This window comes from Hypanus sabinus, chromosome 10 (genome assembly GCF_030144855.1).
Source record: "Hypanus sabinus isolate sHypSab1 chromosome 10, sHypSab1.hap1, whole genome shotgun sequence".
Taxonomy (NCBI): Eukaryota; Metazoa; Chordata; class Chondrichthyes; order Myliobatiformes; family Dasyatidae; genus Hypanus; species Hypanus sabinus.
In genome coordinates this window covers 73188244-73215320 of record NC_082715.1, presented here as the reverse complement: position 1 = coordinate 73215320, position 27077 = coordinate 73188244, and the positions used below count along the sequence as shown (strand labels likewise).

The window sequence follows — 27077 nt, the reverse complement described above, 5'->3', positions numbered from 1 at the left end:
TATAGTCTGGTTTTTTTATTGGGAAGGCTAAAGGTGTGCATGATCATCCGAGACCAGAGACAAAGACAGAAGCTGAAGCAAGGAGATCAATCAACAAAAAAAGACCATATGCTGAAAATGGCTGCTACAAAGACAAAAGGGAACTGCAGGTAAGCTGGCGATTGGTGTTAATGCTTGAGAACTGTGAATGGAAATGTGTATAGTGATAGTGAGATCAAAGTACTTTACCATGGGATAAGGTGCAAACATGAAAGTAAAGGGCAAAAAAAGCCACCTCCAACACTTAGTGTGTTGCTCCAAATTGCAGCAGCTCAGGTTGGAGGAGCAACACTGCATATTCTCTTCATGCTAAAGCCTCCAACCCTTTAGCAAGAATATCAATTTCTCCAAGTTGCCCCCTTTCCCTTTCTATTCCCTATTCTAGCCACCCTTCTGCCCTTTTCTTCCCCTCATTTGCCCATCACCTCCCTCCAGAACTTTTTTTCTTTCCTTTCTCTCATGGTCCATTCTCATTTTACTTCAGATTCCTTCTTCTATAGTCCTTTACCTCTTCCACCTATCACCTCCCAGTTTCTTACTTTCATCCTCTCCTCACCTGGTTTCCCCTGCCCCCCATCTTCTTATTTTGGCTTCTTCCTCTTCCTTTCCAGTCCTGATGTAGTCTTGACCTAAAATATCAACTCTTTATTCTCTTCCAGGGACGTTGCATGACATGCTGAGTTCCTCAAGCATTTTATGTGATTTCCAGCATCTGCAGAATCTTGTGTTTATGTTATTCAGTCTATTTTGTTTCCATTAGTTACTAAAACTTTGTCTTTCTTCTGCTCCAGTCATTGACAGGGACAATTGAATGTGAAGGACCTCAGCCAACATATGCCTCCAATGGTAGAGGCATTTTCTCCAGTCTGTACGTCAACGCAAATCTGGAGGACTGCATAGCACTTGAGAACCTCTCTGGTAATCCATGCCTACCATATACAAATGGGCATGACTTTGGAAAACCAACTTACCTTTATGATCCATGTGAAATGGATATTAGCAGATATTACGGTAGATGTACACAGTTTAGTGGAGGGTGCCATAATCCCGGAAATTATAGTGGCTCCGCAACAACCTGCAGTGCAAGTTTTGAGTGTGGAGACTATCCCAACTGGAACAAGATCCCTTTAGGAAAGACTGCTTACAGCAACTCATTTATCAGATATTCTCAAGGATCGCCAGATCCTTGCGATGATGCTGCTAGTTCCAGGAACCTACGTGATCCAACACAGCATGCACAATGTACAGGGAACAACCTGAACAAGACAGTTTATCAAGCCTCAAAACCCAACACAGATGAATATGGTGACTATGTTTATGATATGTACTTACAAAATCAGAACAGCACTTACGTATCTGCTGCCATGTATCCTGTGTAGGGGTTTGCCACAAATAAATAACCAACCTAGAACATGTGGAGGACAAAAAGGTGCCAATACTACTTAATAATAGGACTCTTTCATGACCAGCTCATTCTTAATTATATACATCAGGGAAATGAAGCCATTCTCCTCTGATCTCCTCATTAACAAGGTGCTTTGGCCTACAGAACCGTAACTCACTGGATGATTTTTGTTTTTCACACCATTCTCTGTGAACTCTAGAGAACGTTGGGTGTAAAAATCCCAGATTAGCAGTTTCTGAAATACTCAAACCATCATGTCTGGCATCAAAAATCATTCTGTGGTCAAGGTCACTTCCACATTCTGATGTTTGGTCCAAACAAAACTGAACCTCTTGACCATGCATTCTTTTATGCATTGATTTGCTGCCACATGATTGGCTGATTAGATATTGACATTAATAAGTAAGTCTGCCTAATAAAGTGGCCACTAAGTGTATAGTTTGCCAATTCCTTGTGGTGCGATGAATAAAACATAGCCTACTATTTAGGCAAGTGGCCTTTGGATTAAGCCAATTCTAACAGACTTGTGTGGAAGGGCTTTGCATGTTAAATATATAAAAACTCAGTGAATCAAGTGTACATTAAGTTTACCGATCTTGATGTTTCAGAATTATAAGTCCAATTTTTGGAAAATTGTATTCCCAGGAAACATTTTAAAGGGTCAATTAGTCATAAAAAAATACAGCACAGAAACAGGCATCTTACGTTAATCGCACTTTGCCTTCAGTACTTGTCAAAGATACCACCACATGCCCACATATTAGATGCATTTTACATCAGTCAGCTTTGGGATGTGGGAGGAACAAAGAGCAAATTCCACACAGACAGCACCCAAGATCAGGACTGAACTCAGATATTTGGTGCTGAGATCCCAGTGCAATCCCAGCTCTCTTCCAATATCATTACACCTGCTTCATGTTTAAATCCAGGGTCACCTTGGGATGTCAGAAACCATAGAAGTTACCATTCAACTAATTTCCCTATCTAGACAAGAATTAAGACAGCTTTTGGGAGGAAAATATTTGCCTTTGTGCCTTTATTTGATTTTAAGCAATTTACTGTGTAGTTTTATTACATTACTTTATTTTTGAAAATTATAATGTATTTTATGAAAATATTATCAAATGTCACTGTTTGACTGAAATGTGATTCTATTAAAATACCTAAATGGCAAAGATTCTACAGGCTCAGTTGTTAGCTGAACACCAATTAAAACTATGTTTTAATAAGTCACCATAAAGTTATTGATGGATTCAATTTTAGAAAGGGCCATAGTTTATATTAATTTACTTCGACGCTCAGTTATTGCAACATGCTGCCACTTGTTCTAAATCAATGAAGGGAGCTTGGTTGATTCTGATCAAAATGGCAAATGTACAATAGTGGCTGACTAACTTTGATAAGTGTCATAAGAGAAAAAACAGCAAACAGCATCAGCTTACCATCTTAATATAAAAACACTGAGATTTTGTTAAAGACCATCTAGTCCCTAATGTATTTTGATTTGGTGTAAATGTGCCTGGACTTCAGACCCCCTTATCAATGTGAATGGCTCTTCAGCTCAGGACAACAAATAGGAAATATTCTCTGCACTTCCACACTATCAAGGCCTTTCAATGTTTGGCATAGAAGTCCACAGCAATGAACAAATGAATAATAATAAAACAAAACCATCTGGATACAAAATAATTTTAGATAAAGGACTGTAATGGATTTCACCTGATCAACACCACCATCTGAAACAGCTTCTTTCAGGGCTCCATTGCCAGTCTTCAATGTCCTGTGCAAATACATCCAAGTCCAACACTATCAAAACTGTTTTAAATTGAATGTTTACTAGGAAATAAAACATTTATATCATTTAGGCTGCCTAATCATAGGACAATTTACAATAATTGTAAATTAATCTACTGATATGTCTTTGGACTGTGGGAGAAAATCAGAGCATTAGGGAAAAAAAACACGATTCACAGGGAGAATGTATAAACTTAAAGACCGTGCCAGAATTGAACTCCGAACTCTGATGCCCTGAGCTGTAATGGCACTGCATTGCTACATAGACCAGTTCAACAAATCTTGAAATTAAAGGCAATTTAAAAATTGGGTTTCTATTAAATGAAACAGGACCACCTCTTTAGAGTACAGCAGTGTCTGCTTTTACCATTAAACTGATAAAAAGGTTTTCAGTCAAGAAGTTCTGGACTCCTAAGTGGAAATGTGTTAATTTCCTGCATGCCTAGTCTTCATGCTATGCGAAAATATGCAATACTAGAGTTTACAATTTGCTCTAAAGGACAGCTGATTGATGGGAAGATGACTGGTGTTAATACAGGTAGATCCTGGATTAAAAACCTGCTAGCCTCAACCAGAATGAATAAACTTAAGGAGGAAGTTCATCTTCCAGCAGGACAACAACCCAAGCATATTGCCAGAGCAACCATGAAGTGACTTCAAATGGAGAAAATTTATGTCCATGAACTGCTCAGAGTCCTGACCTTAACCTGATCGAACATGAAGTTAACAAGATCTCAAGACTGCTGTCCACCGCCATTCCCAAATTAACCTGGCATAGCTTGAGCAACTTTGCAAGGAGAAATGGGCAAATCTTGCTTCATCATGCATGTAAAATGTAATAGAGACTTATCCAACAAGACTGTAATAGTGGTGAGAGGTGGTCCAACTAAGTATTGAGCTAAGGGGGATGAATACTTTGGAACTGCTGAAAGTTCAGTTTTTGAATTTATAGTTTTTCATACTTTAACATTTACCCATTTTTGGGGCTCTTCTGTGGGGGGGGGGGAAGGGACGTGATCCACAAATAAAAATTCTCAGTTAAATTGATCAAAATCCCTGGATCTAATATTCATTTACGTGAATAAAGCGTTACGGCTGAATACTTTTACAAAGTTCTGTACCTGAAAAATGCTTTCAGACTAAACCTTCCAAATGACAAGGAATTGGAAATGCTTTTGATATACAGCTGAAAGATTCTCATGTCAAAGTCGGAAGACTGCAAAACCATAATTATAAATAAAAACTGACAAACCTCCCATGCACAGCTTTACCTTCAAAGGGGCGATGTCACTATTTTAAGTATGTAAAAACAAATCACATGATCTATTTTGTTGTACAATTTTTAGAGGGTATTCACTTTATTTAGAGATACGGCAAGGTAACAGGCCCTTCTGGTCCAACAAGTCTGCACCGCCCACTTACACCCATTGTGACCAATTAATTCACTAACCTGTACACCTCTGGAATATGTGAGGAAACCCACGTAGCCAAGGGGGGGGGGGGGGGGGGAACATACAACTCCTTACAGATAGCAGCAGAATTGAATGCACGTTGCTGCTGTTGTAATAACGTTATAACTGCTATGCTCCTGTGCTGGCCTGTATTTTAACCCTGTTCACTCCTGCATGCAATAAACTTTGGTATTCCTAGCTTTTCATCAAATGAAAGAATTTGCACATTTGAACTACAAGAAAATGAGAGAGTTAAATACAACATAGAACAGGGGAAGGCCCTTCAGCCCACCAAGTCTGTACAACAATGATGCCTGTTTAATCCTATTGCTCTGCACAAGGTTTGTATTCCTCTATTCCCTGCCTATTAATGTCTTCTTGAAAGGCTGAGATAGACTGCATGTGGAGAGGATGTTTCTTATAGTGGGAAGACTTGAGGCATAACGATGTCCCTTTAGAACAGGGATGAGAAGGCATTTCTTTAGCAGAGGGTGGTGAATCAGTGAAGTTCATTGCCATAGATGGCTGTGGAGGCCAAGTCATTGGGTATACTTAAAGTAGTGGTTCACAGGTTCTTGATGAGACAAGGTGTCAAAAGTTACGGGGGAAGGCAGAAGAATGAGGTTGAGAGGCATAATAAATTAGCCATGATGGAATGGTGGAGCAGATTGATGAGTAAATGGCCTATTTCTGCTCTCATAGTCCTGCAATATATTTAAAATGTCACAGGCTGAGAAACATAGGCAGCAAACACAATAAAGACACAGCAAAAATATTTCAAAGAAAACATTTATCTCATTATTGAAACATAATTTCAGTTTAAGTAAATTATTAAAAACTAAATCAATTAAAGCTTTGAAATCAGAAATCACAGATAACATGAATTACTCAATCCGTAATAAAAAAGTGAAGATTTCATTCTGGTAACATATTGTAAAAACTCTGCAAATATTGACATATGAGAAGAAAAATTAAAACACTGCCACCAATGCAAACAGCCTCAAAGTTTATTCTCTAATATTTATATAGCCCAAGCCCCAATGCAGACTTCTGATTTTTATTTTATCCATATCACTCCGATGGATAAATGACACAGTGCATTTAAACTTTAATTGCAATTTCAGACCCATTTTTCTTGCAATATATCTAGCACCTTTTAAAAAGCACTCAGACAGCAATATCCTATTCAAACGGAGACTGCAGTTCTTTAGGTAGCATTAATATCATCCCACTCATGCATAAGGAACTTTACAATGAATACAAATCTAAACCAGCAGATTAGATCAAATTAAAGAGGTGTTTCAGAAAATGCTGTAAAGCTCTTCACACGAGCGAAGAATAAGGGTGTGTACATTTTATCGATGTCAAATGTGGAAACTGCAGTCTCTCCAGTTGACCTAAAAATGAAATATATAAATTAGACATATTCTACAAGTCTTGACTGAAAAAGAGTGCCCCTATTATTTTGATTATCATGGAATTAATTACATGACAACAGAATGCCTAAATTTAGTCATGTTAGGGTTTCAATAGTGAGAGCATTTAATTGCTCTAGGCTTGTACTTGCTGCAGTTTAGAAGAATGACAGGGGAATTCATTGAAACCTATTGAATAGTGAAAGGTCTAAATCAGGGATTTCTATTCTTTTTTTATGCTATGGACCAATACCATTAAGCAAGTGGTCCGTGTACCCCAGGTTGGGAACCCCTGGTCCAGATAGAATAAATATGGAGATGATATTTCCTATCGTGGGTGAGTCTTGGACCAGAGAGCACAGCTTCAGAATAGATGGACATCCCTTTACAACAGAGATGAGGAATTTCTTTAACCAGGGGCTGGTGAATCAGTGGGGATCTCAGTACTACAGATGGCTGTGGAGGATATGTGAAGTGGAGGTTGATAAATACTTGATGCGAAAAGATGCCAAAGGTTATGGGAAGAAGGCAGGTGAATGAGTTTTGAGGGATAATAATCATCTCTGATAGAATAACAAAGCAGACTTGATGGGCTGGATGGCTTAATTCTGCTTCTATGTCTTATGGCCTTATGGCAAGTATGGATCTGTTCTAACAACACTTATTCTGTAATTATCCACAGTAAGGTACACATTACAGGAACTTCTGCTTCTGTTTTCTGTATGAAGAGTTTTCACATCCCAATGCTCAGAATGAACAGGCAAGGTTCTTAAATCATCTGAAATTTTCTTCCAAAATAAAAACTGACTGTGATAAATTAAAGCCAAAGAGCAAATAATGTAACAGGCAATGAAATAAAAGGAAAGCTGTCACACAATTTTATGAGGAAGAGAATTGTTATGCTTATTATAAAAGATGATCATTATTAACTAAAAAAGTTCTGACATTATTGTAAGAAGAAATAACTAACCAAATAACTAACAGAAATAATATTCACAGAATTATTTGCTATGGAAACAGGCCCTTCAGCCCAACTGGCCCATCCCTACCAAGATTCCCATCTAAGGTAGTGTAATTTGCCTGCATTTTACCAAAATCCCTCTAAATATTTCCTATCCACATACCCTACCAAGTACCTTATAAATATTATGTCCCACACCACCAGATTCAGAAGCAATTATTACCCTTCAACCATCAGTCTCTTGTAACAGTGTGAATAACTTCACTCACTTCTACACTGAACTGATAAGAGAACACAATCTATGGACTCATTTTCAAGGACTCAACCACTTACGTCCTTGGTATTATTTGTTTATTTATGTATGTCAATTGTACTTGTAGTTTTTCTTCTGCATATAGGTTGCCTGTCAGTTTTTGTGTGTAATTTTTATTACACTAATATATTTCTTTGTATCCACTATGAATGTTTGCAAGAAAATGAATCTCATGGTGACGTATATGTATCCTAACAATAAATTTACTTTGAACTTCTAAATATTGTTAAGGTACCTGCCGTGACCACTTCCTCTGACACCTCATTCTATACTCTGACCATCGTCTGTGACCTCTAACTCTTGATTCCCCAACCCTGGGAAAAAGACCCTGTGCATTTACCCTGGCTATGGCCCTCATGATTTTATACAACTCTATAAATTTACTTCTCATTCTCCTATGCTGCAATACATAGAGCCCAACTTCTTCGCCTTTCCCCATAACCTAGTCCCTAGTCCTGACAATACCCTAGAGAATCTCTTCTGCAATCATTCCAGTAGCAGAGTGACCAAAACAGAACATAGACCAAATACAGCCTCATCAACATCATGTACAATTACAACAAAGCATCCGGACTCCAATACTCAGTGCCTGACTGATAAAAGGCCACCATGCCAAATGCCTTCTTTACTACCCTATTTACCTGTTACACCACTTAGAGGGAAACATTTACTTGTACCCCTAGGTCCCTCTGTGCACAACACTCCCCAATTCCTTATTTTCTGCCATGAATGTCCTATCCTGATTTGTCTTTGCAAAATGCAACACATAGCACCTGTTCAAAATAAACTCCATTTGCCATTGCTCAGCCCACTCAAAAATCTGTGTGCAAATCCTGAAAGCCATCTTCACTGTTGATGACACCACCTACTGTAGTGTCATCTGTAAACTTACTAACCATGCCTCATACATTCTCATCCCAAATCATTGATACAGATGACAAACAGCAATGGGCCTAGCACCGAACTGTGGGGAACACCATGCTTATGGGCCTCCAATCCTAAAGTGCCTCCACTTTCTTAGAAGTTTGTCAAGATTTGGCAAGTTATCTAAAACTCTGACAAACTTCTTTAGATGTGTAGTGGAGAGATTATTGACTGATTGCATCATGGCCAGTATGGAAACACCAATGCCGAAGAACAGAAAAGTCTACACAAAGTAGTGGATACAGTACAGACCATCACAGGAAACACCATCCTCTCCTTTGAGCACATTTACAAAAAGTGCTATCACAAGAAAGCAGCATCCATCAAGGACCTCCACCATCCAGGCCATGCTCACTTCTTGCTGCTGCCATGGGGAAGAAGATCCAGGAGCCACACCACCAGGTTCAGTAACAGTTAATACCCTTCAACTATAGGCTCCTGAACTATTGTGGATAACTTCACTCACCATAGCACTGAACTGATCATTGAACATCACCTATGGACTCACTTACAATGACTCTGCAACTCAAGTTCTCAGTATTATTTATTTATTATTATTAGTTTTTGTAGTAATTGCAAAGTTTGTCTTCTTTTGCTCATTGCTTGTCAGACTTTGTAGGTTTTCATTGATTCTATTGTATTTATTTGTTCTACTGTGAGTAATTACATTTTCAATGTAAATTTATTATCAGAATATGTGTATGTCACCATATACTGTTCTGAGATTCATTTTTGTAGGCATTCACAATAGAGCAAGTAAGTAGAATAAATTAAAACAATACAAGCAAGGACTGACAACCAACCAACGTGCAAAAAAAGATAAATTGCAAATTAAAAAAAAAATTAATACTGAGAATATGAGTTGTAGAGTCATTGAAAGTGAGTTAAAATGCTGTGGAATCTGTTCAGAATCTGTCTGAACCTGTCTCCCAAACAGTAGAAATGGAAGCTCTAGAAAGGATAGTACAAACCAGCCAGAGGATCACTGGGCTCTCCCTCTCCCCTATTTATAACATTAACTGAGAGTGTTGCAGATGAAAGACCCAAAGCATTGTTGAGAATCCATACCACCCGTCACATGATGTCTTTGGCCAAGGAGGAGATACAGAAGCATCAGGACTAGGACTGATAACAACTTCTTCCCTCAGGCTCTGAGACTAATGAATACCCTGCAAACACTGAGGTCTTGTCATCAGGACAGTGAGCTGTTTCCTGTATTGTTTTCAGTTTACTGTTCACCTGTACTGCACACTACATGCATTTTGTATTATATTTATTAATTTATTTATAGTAATATTTTGGTTTATGTGCAGTGTGATATATCTTTTGTAGGTCTGCCATGGTCTGGAGGACCATTGTTTCATTTAGTTGTGTACATGTACAGTTAGATAACAACAAACTTGAAGAATGGCAAAGAGCTGTATATATCCACATTAAGGATTATTTAAGCACAGAACAGTACAGCAGAGTACAAAGCCCTTTGGCCCTCTATGTTGTACCAACCTTTTAACCTTCTCTACGATTAGCTGAATGCTTCCCTCCCACATAGCCCTCCATTTTCCTATCATTCATGTGTCTATCTGAGAGTCTTTTAAATGTTCCTAATGTATCCTCCTCTACCACCACCCCTGGCAGTGCATTCCATGAAGCTTCATTATTCCATGAGATTGCAAGAGTACATGCTGATACTTACTTATAGGTAACTAGACATGAGTGATGAAGCCAGACCAGCTTGTTAAATCGCTGACGACCACTGGAAGCAAGTTGTAACCCCACATGAAAATTATGGTCAATCTCAGTAGGAGGAGGAGCCCGTCGATAATACCTATACTTCTGATACTCTGGAGCCTTCTGTTTAAAAAAGAGAATAAATCACACACTCCTCCTGAAAGGATGATCACTGAATTATAGTTCCTACTCAATATTCCTATAAACTCTTTTACTGTAACTAGAATAAGTAGATACCATCAGCATTTTCAATTTGACAACCAGGTGCACAGGAATGAAATGAAATGGCACATAAAATCAATCAAGACTGTGCACATGAGTAATCAGAAATAAGGGAAAGTGCTGGATTAAACTCAGCAGGTTAGGCAGCTTCTGTGGAAAGAGAATTCAGTTCTGGTCACCTCATTTTAGAAAGGACGTGGGAGCTTTAGAGAAGGTGCAGAGGAGATATACCAGGATGCTGCCTGGACTAGAGTTATGAAGATAGGTTAAGTGAGCCAGGGCTTTTCTCTTTGAAGTAAAGGAGGATGAGAGTAGTGTTGAGGATTAGAAAGATCAAGTAGATGATAGCCAGGGAGCATAATTTTAAAATGAATGGATTTCACCTTAAAATTATGTGAATTTCCACACATTCTGCCTGACTAGCATTTGCTGATTTTTTAAAAAAAATAACACTCATGTTTTAACACTCCTCCTGTTGGGTTAATTAAAAGTAACACTATTGAGTTACAACTAAAATCATACTTCCCTAAAACAGATGATAGTTGTATGGTCTTAATAATCTGTAGTTTCAAAATGACTACCACTTTTTTCCAAAAAGAGTTGTCACACACCAGCTAGTTGTTTTGAAGATACTCCAGAGTCAATAGTTTGATTTTCTGTTAATGCCATCATGAACATAAACTCAATGGCTACTTAATTAGGTCGAGAAGCGGAACCTGGTGTTGTCTTCTGCTGCAGTTGCCTAACCACTTAAAGGTTTGATGTCTTGTGTGTTCAGAGATGCTCTCCTGCACACCACTGGCATGTGGTTACTTGAGTTACTGTCACTTTCCTGTCAGCTTGAACCAGTCTGGCCATTAAGGACGAAATAGTGGCACATCTAGATGGCAGAAATAGGATTAGGCCGAGCCAGCATGGATTTACCAAGGGCAAGTCATGCTTGACTAATCTGTTGGAGTTTTTTGAGGGTGTAACAAGGATGTTAGACGAGGGTAAGCCAGTAGATGTTGTGTACCTAGATTTTCAGAAGGCATTCGATAAGGTGCCACATAGGAGATTGGTGAGTAAAATCAGAGCTCATGGCATTGGGGGCAGGGTTTCAACATGGATAGAAAACTGGTTGGCAGATAGAAAGCAAAGGGCAGCAGTGAATGGGTGTTTCTCAGACTGGCTGGAGGTGACTAGTGGGGTACCACAGGGCTCTGTATTGGGACCACAGCTCTTTACAATTTATGTCAATGATTTAGATGAGGGCATTGAAAACTATATCAGCAAGTTTGCTGACGATACTAAACTGGGTGGCAGTGTGACATGCGAAGAGGACGTTAGGAGAATACAGGGAGACTTGGATAGGCTGAGTGAGTGGGCAGATACTTGGTAGATGTCATTCAATGTGAATAAATGTGAAGTTATCCACTTTGGAAGCAGGAACAAGAGGGCAGAGTATTGTCTGAACGGTGTCGAGTTAGGTAAGGGAGAAATGCAAAGAGACCTAGGAGTCCTAGTTCACCAGTCAATGAAGGTGAATGAGCAAGTGCAACAGGCAGTGAAGAGGGCAAATGGAATGTTGGCCTTTGTTACAAGGGGAATTGAATACAAGAGCAAGGATGTTCTTTTGCATTTGTACAGGGCCCTGGTGAGACCACACTTAGAATATTGTGTACAGTTTTGGTCTCCAGGTTTAAGGAAGGACATTCTGGCAATTGAGGAAGTGCAGCGTAGATTCACTAGGTTGATTCCTGGGATGGCAGGGCTGTCTTACGCAGAGAGATTGGAGAGATTGGACTTGTACATGCTGGAATTGAGGAGATTGAGAGGGGATCTGATTGAAACGTTTAAGATAATTAAAGGATTTGATAGGATTGAGGCAGGAAATATGTTCCAGATGTTGGGAGAGTCCAGTACCAGAGGGCATGGATTGAGAATAAGAGGTCAGTTATTTAAAACAGAGTTGAGGAAGAGCTTCTTCTCCCAGAGAGTTGTGGAGGTGTGGAATGCACTGCCTCGGAAGACGGTGGTGGCCAATTCTCTGGATGCTTTCAAGAAGGAGCTGGATAGATATCTGATGGATAGGGGAATCAAGGGATATGGGGACAAGGCAGGGACTGGGTATTGATAGTGAATGATCAGCCATGATCTCAGAATGGCGGTGCAGACTGGAGGGGCCGAATGGTCTACTTCTGCACCTATTGTCTATTGTCTATTGTCATTCTCCTCTGACCTCACTCATTAACAAAGCATTTGTCCATGGAACTACTGCTCACTGGATGATTTGTTTTTGTTTTTCCACCATTATCTAAAAACTCTAAGGACCATTGTGTGTGAAAATCCCAGGAGATCAGCAGTTTCTGAGAGACACAAACTACCCTATCTGGCACCAACAATAATTCCACAGTCAAAGTTACTTAGATCACATTTCTTCCCCATTCTCGGTTTGATCTGAAAAACAATTGAATACCTGCATGCTCTTATGAATTGAGTTGGTGTGTACAGGTGTATCTGATACAGTGGTCACAGAAAATATCCCTTTTGACTATGAAGATATTGCAAATCCTCAAAAACCTGAGATTTGTGAAGTTAAAATTGAATTCTCTAATCTGAACAGAAGACAAATCTGTAGCCCCACTATACACACATGGATATCAGAAAACATAGCAATAAGTAGAGACTGAAAATATCACCTTCTGGGTCCTGAATACCAATAGTATGGACACATGCTAAGTGAACCTAATGGTAATGATTTGTTAACACATCCATAGATGATTTTCATCTCAAATAAAATATTTACATAGCTTGTTATTAATCAAATTTTTAATACCTACCTCCTCCTTCTTCTTTGCTAGAACAGCAAATACTTTGGTTTGATTATCTGTTTCCTGTGACAGACGAAAGTGACCAAATAGGACAGCATCAATTCTGTGAGAAAAAATGAAATCCTTGAGCAATTCAGCAATGAGTTCCAAGACATAAATGCCACAAACTATTTTTATACAAATTAAAGATACATTTGGCTTTAAATGAAACCGTCCTTTCTTTAAACAGATTAAAAATACTAATTATCATTTAATATCAGGTCCACATTGAAATTTCATCTTCAGACTTAGAAAAGTAGCATCCAAGATGTTCAAACAGCAAAAAGCAAATCAGAAAATTTAAAAAATAGCTTGCTGCACAGGCAAAATAAATACATATCTGAAATCTGCTCAAGATATTATCTTCCAGTCGGACTTTAGAACACCTATGCTTTATCAACATCTATAGCAGCTCTTGAGAGACATTTGTTTATGAACACCACTACTAAACAGCCAGTTAATATTTCAGAAACAGAATCAAGTTTTTCCATCGCTGGCATATGTTGTGAAATTTGCAGTTTTGTGGCAGCAGTACTTTCCAATACATAATAATTAAAACCTATAGATGACAATATATACAAATAGAATTGTATTAAATAAATAAATAGTGCAAAAAGAGAGTGATAAAAATTAAGAAAAAGTAATGAGGAGCTGTACATGGGTTCACTGTCCATTCAGAACTCTGATGGTGGAGGTGATGAAGCTGTTCCTAAAATGTTGAATTGTGTCTTCAGCCTCCTGTACCTCCTCCTTGATGGTAGCAATGAGAAGATTGCATGTCCTGGGTGATGGGGGTCTTGAATGATGAATGCTGCATTTATGAAGATATCTTCAGTGCTGGGGAGGCTGGTGTCCATGATGGAGCTAGCTGAGTTTTCAACTTTCTGCAGCTTTTTCCAATACTGTGCTGTGCCCCTTCCATACCACATGGTGATGCAACAGGCAGAATGTTCTCCATGGTATACCTGTAGAAATTTGAGAGTGTCTTTGCTGTCATACAAAGTCCCCTCAAACTCCTAATGAAATATAGCCACTGTCATGCCTTCTTTGTAATTGCACCAATATATTGAGCCCAGGATAGGTCTTCAGAGATACTGACACCCAGGAACTTGAAACTCTTCAACTCTTCCACTGCTAATCCCTCGATGAGGACTGGCATGGGTTCCCTCGGCTTCTCATCTGAAATTCTGTCAACAATAGTTGTGTCACGGGCAAATTTATAGATGACGTTTGCGCTGTGCCTAGCCACGTAGTGTAGAGAGAGTAGAGGACAGGGGTAAACACGCATCCCTGAGGTGTATCAGTGTTGATTGTCAACGAGGAGATGTCATTTCTGCACTGATTGTGGTCCCCTGATTTGTTTTCCTTTGGGAAAGGAAAACAGATTTCACATCAGATTAATAGTTCGGTACAGCTTAGATGGGCTAGAGGTCCTGTTTCTGTGCTGTAGTGCTCTATGACTTGATGATCTACAATCTCTTTACACAATTGACAGTTAAATCTATTTTACACACTTTCAAAGGTCCAAGCACCACACTTGAACAAGGGATACTGAGGAGAGGTTACAATTGGAATTGGTTTATTCTTTGCTCACATGTACCGAGAAACAGTCATTTGCTTGTCATTTGATCATGGCTGATTTATTATCCTTCTCAGTTCCATTCTTCTGTCTTCTCCCTGTAACCTTTGATGGTGTTACTAATCAAGAACATATCAACCTCTACTTTAAATGCACCCAATGACTTCACCTCCACAATTACGTGTGGCAATGAATTCCACATAATAACCACCCTCTGGTTGAAAAAATTCCTCTTCATCTCGGTTCTAAAGGGAAGTCCTTCTATTGTAAGGCTGTGCCCTCTGGTCCTAGACCATCCCACTATAGGAAACATCCTGCAGCAGTATGCAAGACAACCTTTTCACTGCATCTCGGTATATGTGACAACAATAAACCAATCCTAATTCCAATTCATTGTCTGGTTGTCAGCGAATACCAGTTGAAAGTAGATATACTTGCACCATTCAAAACATCAGTATCACTACATTCCTTCCACCACTCCCATGAGAATTTAGGTCTGTCTGCCTCAATACACCCTGCCATTGTTCCATAAATTGTTGCTGTCATTATACTAGAGACCTTGCAGAATACATCTTAAGAGAATGGGATTGAGGGGGATAACAAATCAACCATGATTGAATGATGGAGACTTGATGGGTTAAATGGCCTAATTTCGGTCCTATGTTCCATGATCTTATGATCTCCCTGGTAAAACAGGTAGAAATTCTCATTTTAGTGCCAATGAACAGGTAAAAAAAAAAAGGCCATTTGGCCTTCTTGCTTCCTATCCCACTGTTATAAAAACATTGAACAACCCGTGAAAATGATAAGATAGATTCTTGACCTCAAGATTAATTACCATTTAACCATACACAGGAACACCAGCTAAATTAAAACAGTGTTTCTCCATGGCCAAGGTGCAAAACACAGAAGGTACAGTCACACACACGATGTATAATTACAAAAGCACATACAGTCACAAAATATAATATTGGCACATGTCCCTGAGTGGCATGGCCTGAAGATTGATGGTGCATCGGCTGCTGCCCTGGAGCCACGTTTCTGTAGGAATAAGTATGCAACAGCTCCTCATCTCACACTAGTTCAGCAGATGAAGGCAAATCAGCATGTTTCATGCTGGGTCAGCTGCAGGCAATCCAGCTCGTCTCCTCAGGAGCGAACACTGGAGGGCAGCAGTGACAGGAAGGGCCAGAGCCAACCTAGTTCCAATGCTGCGCCTCTGTTTTCTCCCACAATGCCTCCGGTGCCTCATCCCAAGTGACTGTAACAGGCGACACCACAGTATGAGGGTCTGGTCCGCACAACTAGGACACGTAGCTCCCGTGCTGTGGGTCTCACCAATGAACTAGACTTGCAGTAGTTTATATTTACTAATGTTCAACAGGTCTTGCAATTATAAAAAAAGCATTTAAGACACAATTGCACCATTTGTTAGATCCGGGGAGGCTGCTGTGACCAAGTGCACTGCCAACTGCCTAAAATGTGCTTTTGCTGTAACTGTCACACTTTAGTCTACATTCTGTTACTATCTCCAAGTATTGAAGTGATGGAAGAATTTGTGTGGAATGCATGCAAAACAAAACTTTTCACTGTAACACTAACATTGTTACTGCTTTTCCTTTGTACTACTTCAATAGACTGAAGTGATGAATTTATCTACATGGAGGATCTGCACAACAACTTGCTCAGTGTACCTTGAACCTATGACAATAATAAACCAAATAACCAATTTCATGGTTGATCTTCTACCTCAATGTCACTTTCCAATGCTTCTTCCAAATTCTGATTCTGATGTCTAAAATGATAATACTCCTGGCCAATTGTCACTGCCGTGGTAACCATTACAGCGCCAGCAGTTGAAGTTCAATTCTGCTGCTGTCTGTAAAGAGTTTCTACATTCTCCCCATGACCTTATAGGTTTCTTTCAGGTCTTCCAATTTCCTCCCACATTCCAAAGATGTACAGGCTAGGAATAGTAAGTTGTGGGTATGCTATGTTTGTGCCGGAAGCATGACGACACTTGCAGGCTGCCCTAGCACATTCTTCAACTGTGATGTCCATTAACACAAACAACTCATTTCACTGATGTTTCATCTTTTACCTTTATAAAAAAAACTGAACTTTATGCTCTGATTCTGCTGTTGAGAGCCCTGTGAATACAATCACCATTCCCTCAACCATTCCCTGATGAAGGGTTTTGACCCATAAATCAGTAACTCCTTCCACAAGACCATAAGACATAGGAGTACAGTAAGACCATTCAGCTCATTGAGCATGCTTTGCCATTCTATCATGGCTGATTTATTATCCTTCTCAATCCAATTCTCCTTCTTTATCCCTGTAACCTTTGTTACCCTGAGTAGTTAAGAACTGAGCAATCTCTACTTTAAATGTATCCAATGACTTGGCCTCCCCAGCCACCTGTGGCAATGAATTCCATAGATTTACTACCACTAGCTGAAGAAATTTGTCAATACCTTTGTTCTAAATGGACAACCCTCTAATCTGAGGCTGTGCTCTCTGCTCCTGGACTTCCCCACTAAAGGAAATATCCTTTCCACATCCGCTCTGTCCAGACCTCCCAATACTCAATAGGTTTCAATGAGATCCCTTTCTCATTCTTCTAAATTCCAGCAAATACAGGCCAAGAGGTATCAAATGCTCTTCATAAATGAACTTTGTCATTCTTGTGAACCTCCTCTGAACCCTTTCTGATCCCAGCACATTTTTTTTTGATATGGGACCCAAAACTGTAGAGTTTCTCCAGCATTTTGTGTGTGTTGCTTAGATTTCTAGCATCTGCAGATTTTCTTGTTTTTGATCAATGCCTTATAAAGTTTCAGCATTACACCCTTATATTCTAGTCCTCTTGAAAAGAATCCCAACATTACATTTAGCTTCCGTACCACTGACTCATCTGCAAGTCAGCCTTCAGGGAATCCTTCTTGTTCCTTTGATTTTTGAAATTTCTCCCTGCTTAGAAAATAGTCTACCTCTTTATTCCTTCTACCAAAGTGCATGACCATACACTTCCCTACACTGTATCCCATCTGCCACTTTGCCTATTCTCACAATCTAAGTCCTTCTGCAGACTACCTGCTTCTTTAACACTACCTGCCTCTCCACTTACCTTCATATTGTCTGCAAACTTGGCCACAAAGTTATCAATCCTTTCATCAACATCGCTGAAAAGGAGCAGTCCCAACATCAACCCCTGCGAATCACTACTAGTTACCAGCAGCCAACCAGAAAAGGCCCCCTTTTAATATCTTTCTGTAATACCAGGAGCTCTAATCTTGTTAAGTAGCCTCATGAGTGGCATCTTAACCTCCTCCGGGAAATCCACGTATACAACATCCATTGACTATTCTTTGCCAGATGCTGTTCAACCCACCGAGTTCCTCAGTTAGATTGCTGCTCCAGATTCCAGCATCTGCGGTCTCTTGTGTCTCCCTGAAACACATTTATGAACAAGTTTCCTTTCTGTTGTCGTGTCTTTGCCTCCAATTACTACCTTCTTCTTCCTTCGTCAGGGCATTGAGTACAGAAACTGGGATGTGATGTTGCAGTTATACAAGCTACATTTGAAGGGCTATGTTGAGTTTTGTTGCCTTGGTATCTATCTTAATGGAAATATACCATAAACTGGAAAGATTGGTGAAGAGATTTACAAGAACGTTGTTGAGACTCAAAGGGCTGAGTTATGGAGAGATGTTGAGTAGGTTGGGACTTGCCTCACTGGAGTGTAGGAGATCTTGTAGAAGTATATGGGGGCATACAAAGGGTGAATTTGCAGTCCTCTCCCCTGGGTTGGGGAATCAGAAACAAGGCATATTCTTAGGGCCAGAGGGGAAAGACAGATTTTTACACCCAGAGTGGTCAATATATGGAATAAACTGCTTGAGGGAGTGGTTCAGACAGAACATTAACAACAGTAAAATGTACTTGGACAGGTACATTGACAAGCTTATCTTGGAAATTTTGAATCAGTTGTGCTGAAGGGCCTGTTCCTTGCTGTATGACTCTGTGACTCCACCTCATCTTGAATAGCCCTGATGAAGGGACTCAGCCTGAAATGCTGGCTGTTTATTCCTCATCATAGATGCTGCCTGACCTGCTGAGTTCTCCGGCACTTTGTGTATGTTATTCTGGATTTCCAGCATCAGCAGAATATTTTGTGTTTATCATCTTGAACATCCCTCTTGGCACACCTCACCTCTGTTGCCAGAGTTTAGAAACTCCAAGTCTCTTCTCATGCACCTTTTTACCTTGCTTGAGTTGCTTGTTGAAAGTCAAAGTCAAGTTTATTGCCACATGCCCAGGTGCAATAAAAAACTTAATTGCAGCATCACAGGGACAAAGCTTCAAATACATAACATTCACAAGAAACACATAATTAAACATAATTGTACACAATTTCTACAAGAAAGAACACAATTAGGACAAAAAACAAAGTCCATTGAAGTGCAAGGTGGCCATAGTGTTGCTCTACTGAGCTAATGTTAAGGATTTTGATGGTTGGTTCAAGAATCAAATGGTTGAAGGGAAGTAGCTGTCCTTGAAACTGATTGTGTGGGACTGCAGGCTTCTGTACCCTCTGCCCAATGGTAGCAGTGGGAAGGTGGCATGGCCCAGATGGTGAGGTTCTTCAGTAACAGATGTTGCCTTCTTGTAACAGCACCTCCTGAAGATACTACTGATGGTAATCAAGGATGTGCCCCTGATGTATTGGGCTGAATCTAGTACTCCCTCTAGCTTCTTAATTTGCTGTGCATTTTAATTGCCGTATCAGACTGTTACACAACCACTCAGGACACCTTCAACACTACATCTATAAAAGTTTATTAAGAGTGCTTGGTGACATGTTGAACCTCTTTAATCCTTTAAAGTAGAACCTCCCTGCAAAACGTGCAATGCAAAAGAAAACTGAGCAACTCATCGTCAAATTAACACTGCAATAAGGTTGCTGTTTTTACTGATCTACACACTACAAGTACTAAAATTTCTTTAAAGCGTATGGCATGGTAGACAACACCTTGCAATCATTACCTTGGAGTCCTACAGCATAAGCGGGGTACAATGGACTGGGGATCTTCTGGTGTGGTCAGCATTATCACCTGTCCTCCTGGGAAGAATCGCAGATACCTGGTTATAGAAAGGGTTACACATAACGGTCAATAATTGCAAATCTAGTATTCAAAACAGAGATAAAATTGCAAACTGAGAAGGCTGTGTTCTTAATAGTAAAGTATTATAACTGAATTATAATTGAAGAATTTTCCACTCTGTATGCTTATTTGGTTATCTTTGGTTGTTCATTGACGGTCATCACTCCCATCAGAGAAGAGGGTAAGTAACATCCACACCAGGACCACCACACTCAAAAACAGATACTTTCATCTAGCAGTAAGGCTAATCAACATCTTCACCTACTAAATCACCCCTCCAACCCCCAACACCACTACTTTATTATTTCCTGCCAATCACCTTATGTACAGAAACTGCTGTGCTTTGCATCACTTTATGGACATAAAATCAATGTATACAAGTTACCTTTTGTACTTATATCTATTGTGTTCTTTATCTGTTTTTTTTGTGCTGCATTGCATCTGGAGTAACAATTCATTCATTCTCTTTTACACTTATGTGCTGGAAATGATTTGAAACAATCTTGAAATTGAAACATATCTAGTCAATTCTGGAGTAGTCTTGAAAAAAAACTTTGACATTAATGACACATTCCTATGCTATACTATTCCATGTTCTACGTTCTGGTCAAAACTGAGGTTAAAGCTTAAGAATGAATGAAAGCAAAGATTCAATAGAAAGGTCCACAAAAATCATTGAGATAATTGTTCAGAGAATTGCTGAAAAAGATGTCTTCAAACTAGTTCTGGACAAGTTTGGCAGTCTGAAACACAATGAACTATTCAACTAAAAATTCTTAAGTTCAAAGTTTACTTAATCATAGCATCACACATGGAAACACAAAAATAGAGAAAATCACGATGGCCGAGTTATTCAGCAAATAGTACAGCTGTCTTACAGCCCCAGTGACTGGACTTGACCCATGTCCAAGCTCCGATGCTGTCTGTGTGGAGTTTGTATGTTCCTTCTGTGACCATGTACCAAAGGTCCATGAGCCAGCTCTCAGAGGATCAGAGGTGGAGAAGATGAGCAACTTCAAATTCCTCAATGTGAGCACATCTGAGGACCTGTCCCGGGCCCAGTACAATTATGAAGAAAGCACAGGAGCACCTATACTTCTTTAGGAGTTTGTGAAGATTCGGCATTGCATCTTAAAATTTTGATGAACTTCTATACATGAGCAGTGGACAGTATATTGACTGGCTGCATCACAGCCTGGTATGGAAACACCAATGTCCTTGAATGGACAATCCTACAAAAATTAGTGTATACGGCCCAGCTCATTCTGGGTAAAGCCCTCTCCAGCATTGAGCATATCTGCATGAAGCCTTGTCGTATGAAAGACCCTCACCACTAGGTCATACTCTCTTCTTGCTGCTGTCATGAGAAAAAGGTACATGAGCCTCTGGACTCACACCATCAGGTTCAGGAACAGTATTAACCCTCAAACATCAGGCTCCAGAGCCAAAGAAGTTAACTTCACTTGCCTATCACAGATATGTTCCCACAACTGATGGATTCATTTTCAAGACTTTTCATCTCATGTTCTCAATATTTATTGCATATTTATTATTTACTTTTGTATTTGCACAGTTTGTTGTCTTTTGCACTCTGGTTGAACGCCCAAGTTGGAGTGGTCTTTTAATGGTTCTGTTACAGTTGTTATTCTATTATGGATATTGATTATGATCCAAAGAAAATGAATCTCAGGGTTGTATATGGTGACACACATGTACTTTGATAACAAATTTACTTTGACTTTGAGATGTATCCATTTACTTGTGTTAATAATTTCCTGATGAAACAAAGTGGTCTGAAACACTGACTGTTGAATCCCCTCCATAGATGCTACCCTGTCCTGCTGAGTTCTTCCAGGATTTTGTGTGATGCACAAAATTGCCAGCATCTGTCGATAGGGGACCATTGCAGACCTCTGACTTTCAATTGATTTAATTCAGTTAATTTTAAATACTACAATGGAATACTAAGAATTGTACTGAGCGACTGCAGGTGCTAGGATCTGGAGGGACAATTTGCTGGAGAAATTCAACTCATCTGAGGCAGGATAGGAACTGGTGACAGTTCAGGTTGAAACTCTGTGCCATGATTGAGAGTGGAGAGAGGAAATGACCAGCAATATAGAGGAGGAATGGTATTGCTGGAGTCAAAGAGATTGGTGGACTGAGGAAAGGTGTAAGATGAAAAGAAGGTAGTGCCAGGTAGGGGAGAAGCACAGGGGTACAGTTGGGAGAGAATGGCAGGTGGAGTCAAAGAGGTAGATGGAGTTAGGTGGGAGGGAGGGGAATGAAAAGATGGGAGACAGCTAATGAAGGGAGTTCATCAGGAGTACTAAGGGCAACCAGTGCTGGAATCTGATAAAGGTGGTGAGAGCAGGAGCTATTAGGGAAGAGTGTACAGCAACTGGAACCAGACAAGATAACTGAAGCGGTGGGGGGTGGGGTGGGGAGAGAGGACATATGGGGGAACTGTGGATGTATGAAGCACGTGGTTGAAACCAGGAGGGGGCTAAAGTTAGGTGAAAGGGCTGGGGGCATTGAGGAAAATGGGACAAAAGTGTGAGCACGAGGAATATTGAAGGATGGGGGTAGTGAGAGGTAGGGTGGAAAAACTATTCACTTTGTCCATTCTTGTAAAATTGGAAAACTCATTGTTTATGCCATTTGGTTGAGACTCCCCAGGCAGAATATGAGATGTTGTTCCTCCAGTTAGCATTGGCTTCATTCTGGCAGAAGGCAAAAAATGGACACGGTGGTGTGGGAACAGGCAAGGGAACCGAAATAAGAGTTCAGGATGGCCATTCCAGATTGAGCACAAGTGCTCTGTGAAACAGTCGCCCAGTCTGGTCTAGAGGCTACACATAAAGGTATATGTGTGTGTTTCAGTGTATTCATTTCTTCTATACAAATTTTGCCTGAGAATACACAAATGTGTATTCCTATCACAACCAGCAATCCTGTATGTGGGGGCTGACGAGTAGGTAAGAGTCCTTCTGAGGGGTCAGGTGGCCAAGATGAACAAGTTAAGATCCTTAAGACCATAGGATATAGGAGCATAATTAGGTCATTTAGCCCACTGAGTCTGCTTTGCCATTTCATCATGGTTGATCCAATTTTCCTCTCAGCCCCAATCTCCTGTCTTCTCCCAGTATCTCTTCATGCCTTGACCAATCAGGAATCTATCAACCTCTGCCTTAAATATACGTTAAGACTTGACCTCCATAGCTGCCCATGACAACGAATTAAACAGATTCACCACTCTGGCTAAAGACATTTTTCATCTCTGTTCGAAAAGGACGCTGTTCTTTTTTGTGTCCTATGATTCTAGATTCTCCCACCATAGTAAGCATCCTCTCCACATCTACTTTATCAAGACTCTTCACCATTTCAATAGGTTTCAGTTAGGTCACCCCTCATTCTTCTGAATTCTAGTGAATCCAGGCCCAGAGCCATCAAAAGCTCTTCATATGGCAAACTGTTCAATCCTGCAATCATTTTCATGAGCCTCCTGTGAACCCTCTCCAGTTTCAGCACATCCTTTTTAAGACAAAGGGCTCAAAACTGCTAACAATATCCCAAGTAAGGCCTCACCAGCGCTTTATAAAGTCTCAACATTACATCTTTGTTTTTATATTCTAGTCCTCTTCAAATGAGTGCTAACATCGCGTTTGCCTTCCTCAGCACAGACACAACCTTCAGGGAATCTTGCACAAGGACTCCCAAGTCCCATTGTGCCTCAGATTTTTGAAATTTCTGTCCATTTAGAAAATAGTCTACTCTTTTACTTCTTCTACCAAAGTGCATGACCATACACTTACCATCATTGTATTCTATCTGCCACTTCTTTGTCCATTCTCCTAATCAGTCTAAGTCCTTCAGTGGCCTTTCTACTTCCTCAAAACTACCTGCCCCTTCACCTGTCTTCATATCATCTGCAAACTTTGCAACTAAGCCATCAATTCCATTATTTAAGCCATTGACATAAATTGTAAAAAGCAGTCCCAACACAGACCCTTGTAGAATACCGCTAGTCACAGGCAGCCAACCAGAAAAAGCTCTCTTTAATCCCACTCTTTGCCTCCTACCAATCAGCCACAGCCTTATCCATGATAGCATCTTTCCTGTAATACAATGGGTTGTTAAAGGCCTTCTGAAAAATCGAGGTACACAACATCAATCAATTCTGCTTTGTCTATCCTGCTTGCTATTTCTTCAAAGAATTCCAACAATTTGTCAGGCAAGATTTTCCCTCGAGAAACCAATGCTGACTGAAGCCCATTTTATCATACTATTTTATCGTATGCCTCCAAGTACCCTGAAACCATGTCCTTAACAATCAATTCCAACACCTTCCCAACCACTGAAGTCAACTGAACTTCCTTTCTTCTGCCTCCCTCCCTTCTTGAAGAGTGGAGTGACATTTGTAATTTTCCGGTCTTCCAGAACCATTTCAGAATCGAGTGATTCTTGAAAGATCATCACTAATCTCTTCACATTCTCTTCAGTCACCTCTTTCAGAACTGGGTTGTACATCATCTGGTGCTCCCTAGCAATGGCAGCTTTGTCCACTTTTGACCCCTGATACGCCGGAACATCCACCATACTGCTAGTGTCCTCCATTGTGAAGACAGACACAAAATTCTTATTCAGTTCATCCGCCATTTCCCTGTCCCTCATTACTACCTAACCAGCACAGTTTTCCAGTGGTCCAATATCCACACTCACCTCTCTCTTACACTCTATGTATCTGAAGAAACTTTTGGTATCCTGTTTTTATTGGCAATCTTACTTTCATATTCCATCTTTTCCTTTTTAATGCTTTTTGCAGTTGCCTTCTGTTGTTTTTTTAAAAAACTTCCCAATCCTCTAACTTCCCACAATTTTTTCCTCTATTATATACCTTCTCTTTGGTTTTTATGTTGGCTTTGACTCCTCGTTAGCCATGATTGTATTGCCTTGCCTTTAGAGTACTTCTTCCTTTTTGGGATATATATGCTCTGTGCCTTTCAATTTGTGTCCAGAAATTTCAGCCATTGCTGCTCTGCTGTCATCCCCACCAGTGTCCTTTTCCAATTAATTCTGGCCACCTTCTCTCTCATGCCTCTGTAATTTCCTTTACTCCACTGTAATACTGATACATCTGATTTAAGCTTCTCCTTCTTAAATTTCACGGTGAATTTGATCATATTATGATCACTTTCCCTTATGGGTTCTTTTACCTTAAGCTCTCCTGTTCATTGCACAACACCCAATCCAGAATAGCTGGTCCCCCAGTGGGCTCGACCACCAGCTGCTCTAAAAAGTCATCTAGTAGGCATTCTAGAAATTGCCTCTCCTGGGATCCAGAACCCACCTGAATTCCCAATCTACTTGCATAATGATTTCAGCTTTTGAATTTTTACTTTTTCATAATTCACAATTTTCCCTGTTTTATGGGGCATATAATTTACAAATAAAAAATATTAGTTAAAGTGATCTCAGCCCCTGGTTGTAATATTCATTTATCTGAACAAAGGGTTGGGAGCTGAATACTTTTCCATGGCATTTTGATAATAAATTTACTTTAACTTTAAATTTTCCAGAATGGCACTGCAAATGGGGACTTAACTTATGCACAGTGACCAAAATATCAAGGTTTCATTTACTTAGCACGTTCCACAACACACTTACGAAGATAACAACATTTCCACCTGGATAATAAACGGACATTAACTGCGACTCAACATAAGTGACGTACTGCAACCAGAAGCTAAGTTGCTAATCAAAAAAGGGGCATAATTTTAAGGTGTTTGGAGGAAAGTATAACGGGGGTGTCAGAGGTAAACATTTTACACAGAGAATGGTGGGTGCCTGAAACATACTGCTGGGAGCGTGGTAGAGGCAGATACATTATAGGCATTTAAGAAACTACTAGATGGGCACATGGATGCATATTGAATATAGGTTGTGTGCTTATGTTTACCTGTTTATGGTGTTTCACAAATTCTATTGTATTTCTTTATTTTCCTATAAATACAAGGTGACATATACAAACTTTGATAATAAATTTACTTTAACATTAGATTTCCCAGAATGTCATCAATATGCAAAGTGACAAAAATAGCAAGAATTCATTCCTTAGAAGCTGAGGTATGAGATTCAAGAGATTTGAAGTTACAATGGCTTTTGATACAATGAGTAGCCAGAAACTATTTTCAATTTCAAGAAGGTTGATGACATATTTAAGATAACCATTATTTTATTGTGATTAAGAGGAAAATGAATATTTTTCATCTACAATGAAGTGGAATGCAGAATGCGCTGAAGGGATTGAAGCTTGTTCAATAGCAATTTTCAAAAAGAATTGGATAAATACTTAAAAAAAAATGTAGACCCAAGGGAAAAGTGTAGATATCTATTGAAGAGGCAGCACAAGCAAGCCAGACCAAACAGCATCTTTCTTTACAATGAAATTCAATCAACAAGTGTTACAAATAAAACAAGAACTTTTTAAAGATCACATTAGAGATACAATTAAGTCACCGGTAATGCATTTTTTTTTCCCAAATCAAAAGCTCATGAAGTAAACTCAGTGACCTATATATAGTGTGCCCATATATTGCTGAGGATAGGCTGAGCAAGCTAGGGCTTTACGGTTTGGAGTGAAGGAGGATAACAAGGGACTTGATAGAGGTGTTTAAAATGATAAAAGGCATAGATCGAGTGGATGGCCAGAGACATTTTTCCAGTGTGGAAATGGCTAATATGAAGGGGCGTAACTTTAAGGTGATTGGAGGAATAGAGGGATGTCAGAGATAGTCCCCTACCTCACACCCATCCCCCCCCCCCCACATACACAGAGTACTTGGTTTGTGGAATGCAGAGCTAGATTGGTCTTAAGAGTAGGTTAAAAGGTTGGTACAACATCGTGGGCTAAATTGCCTGTGTTCTGCTCTATTTGGTGGACTCAACGAAGCAGAATTAAAACATCTGGCCTATTGAATCTATTCCGCCATTCAGTCATGGCTGATCTTTTTATACCATCCCCTCAGCACTACTCCCCTGCCTTTTCCCTGTTACCTTTGATGCCATGTCTAATTAAGAACCTATCAATCGCTGCCTTAAATACACCCAACGATGTGGCCTCCACAGCTGCCTGTAGTAATAAATTCCATAAATTTGCCACTCTGGCTATAGAAATTTCTCCACATCTCTATTTTGAATGGCTGCCCCTCTATCCTGAGGCTGTG

The 27077-nt window shown here is 39.8% G+C and overlaps 2 protein-coding genes across 6 annotated transcripts in view; one reads left to right on the top strand and one right to left on the bottom strand.

Annotated features, from left to right (window-relative positions):
• The window catches only part of LOC132401325 (chorion-specific transcription factor GCMa-like), a 32516-nt gene extending 31572 nt beyond the window's left edge, over positions 1 to 944 (top strand). The window contains exon 4 of the mRNA XM_059983455.1: positions 27 to 944. Within this exon, the coding sequence (XP_059839438.1) occupies positions 27 to 203 (177 nt within the window). The 3' untranslated portion in view covers positions 204 to 944. The remainder of the gene's footprint in view (positions 1 to 26) is intronic.
• Positions 945 to 5464: 4520 nt separating this feature from the next.
• fbxo9 (F-box protein 9) overlaps positions 5465 to 27077 on the bottom strand; it is a 105850-nt gene continuing 84237 nt past the window's right edge. For all 5 annotated transcript variants that reach the window (XM_059982049.1, XM_059982050.1, XM_059982047.1 and 2 more), the window contains 4 exons: positions 19733 to 19828; positions 13075 to 13168; positions 9996 to 10153; positions 5465 to 6086 (listed from right to left, as the gene is read on the bottom strand). In XM_059982049.1, coding sequence (XP_059838032.1) covers positions 5978 to 6086; positions 9996 to 10153; positions 13075 to 13168; positions 19733 to 19828 — 457 coding nt within the window. In that variant the 3' untranslated portion in view covers positions 5465 to 5977. The remainder of the gene's footprint in view (positions 6087 to 9995; positions 10154 to 13074; positions 13169 to 19732; positions 19829 to 27077) is intronic.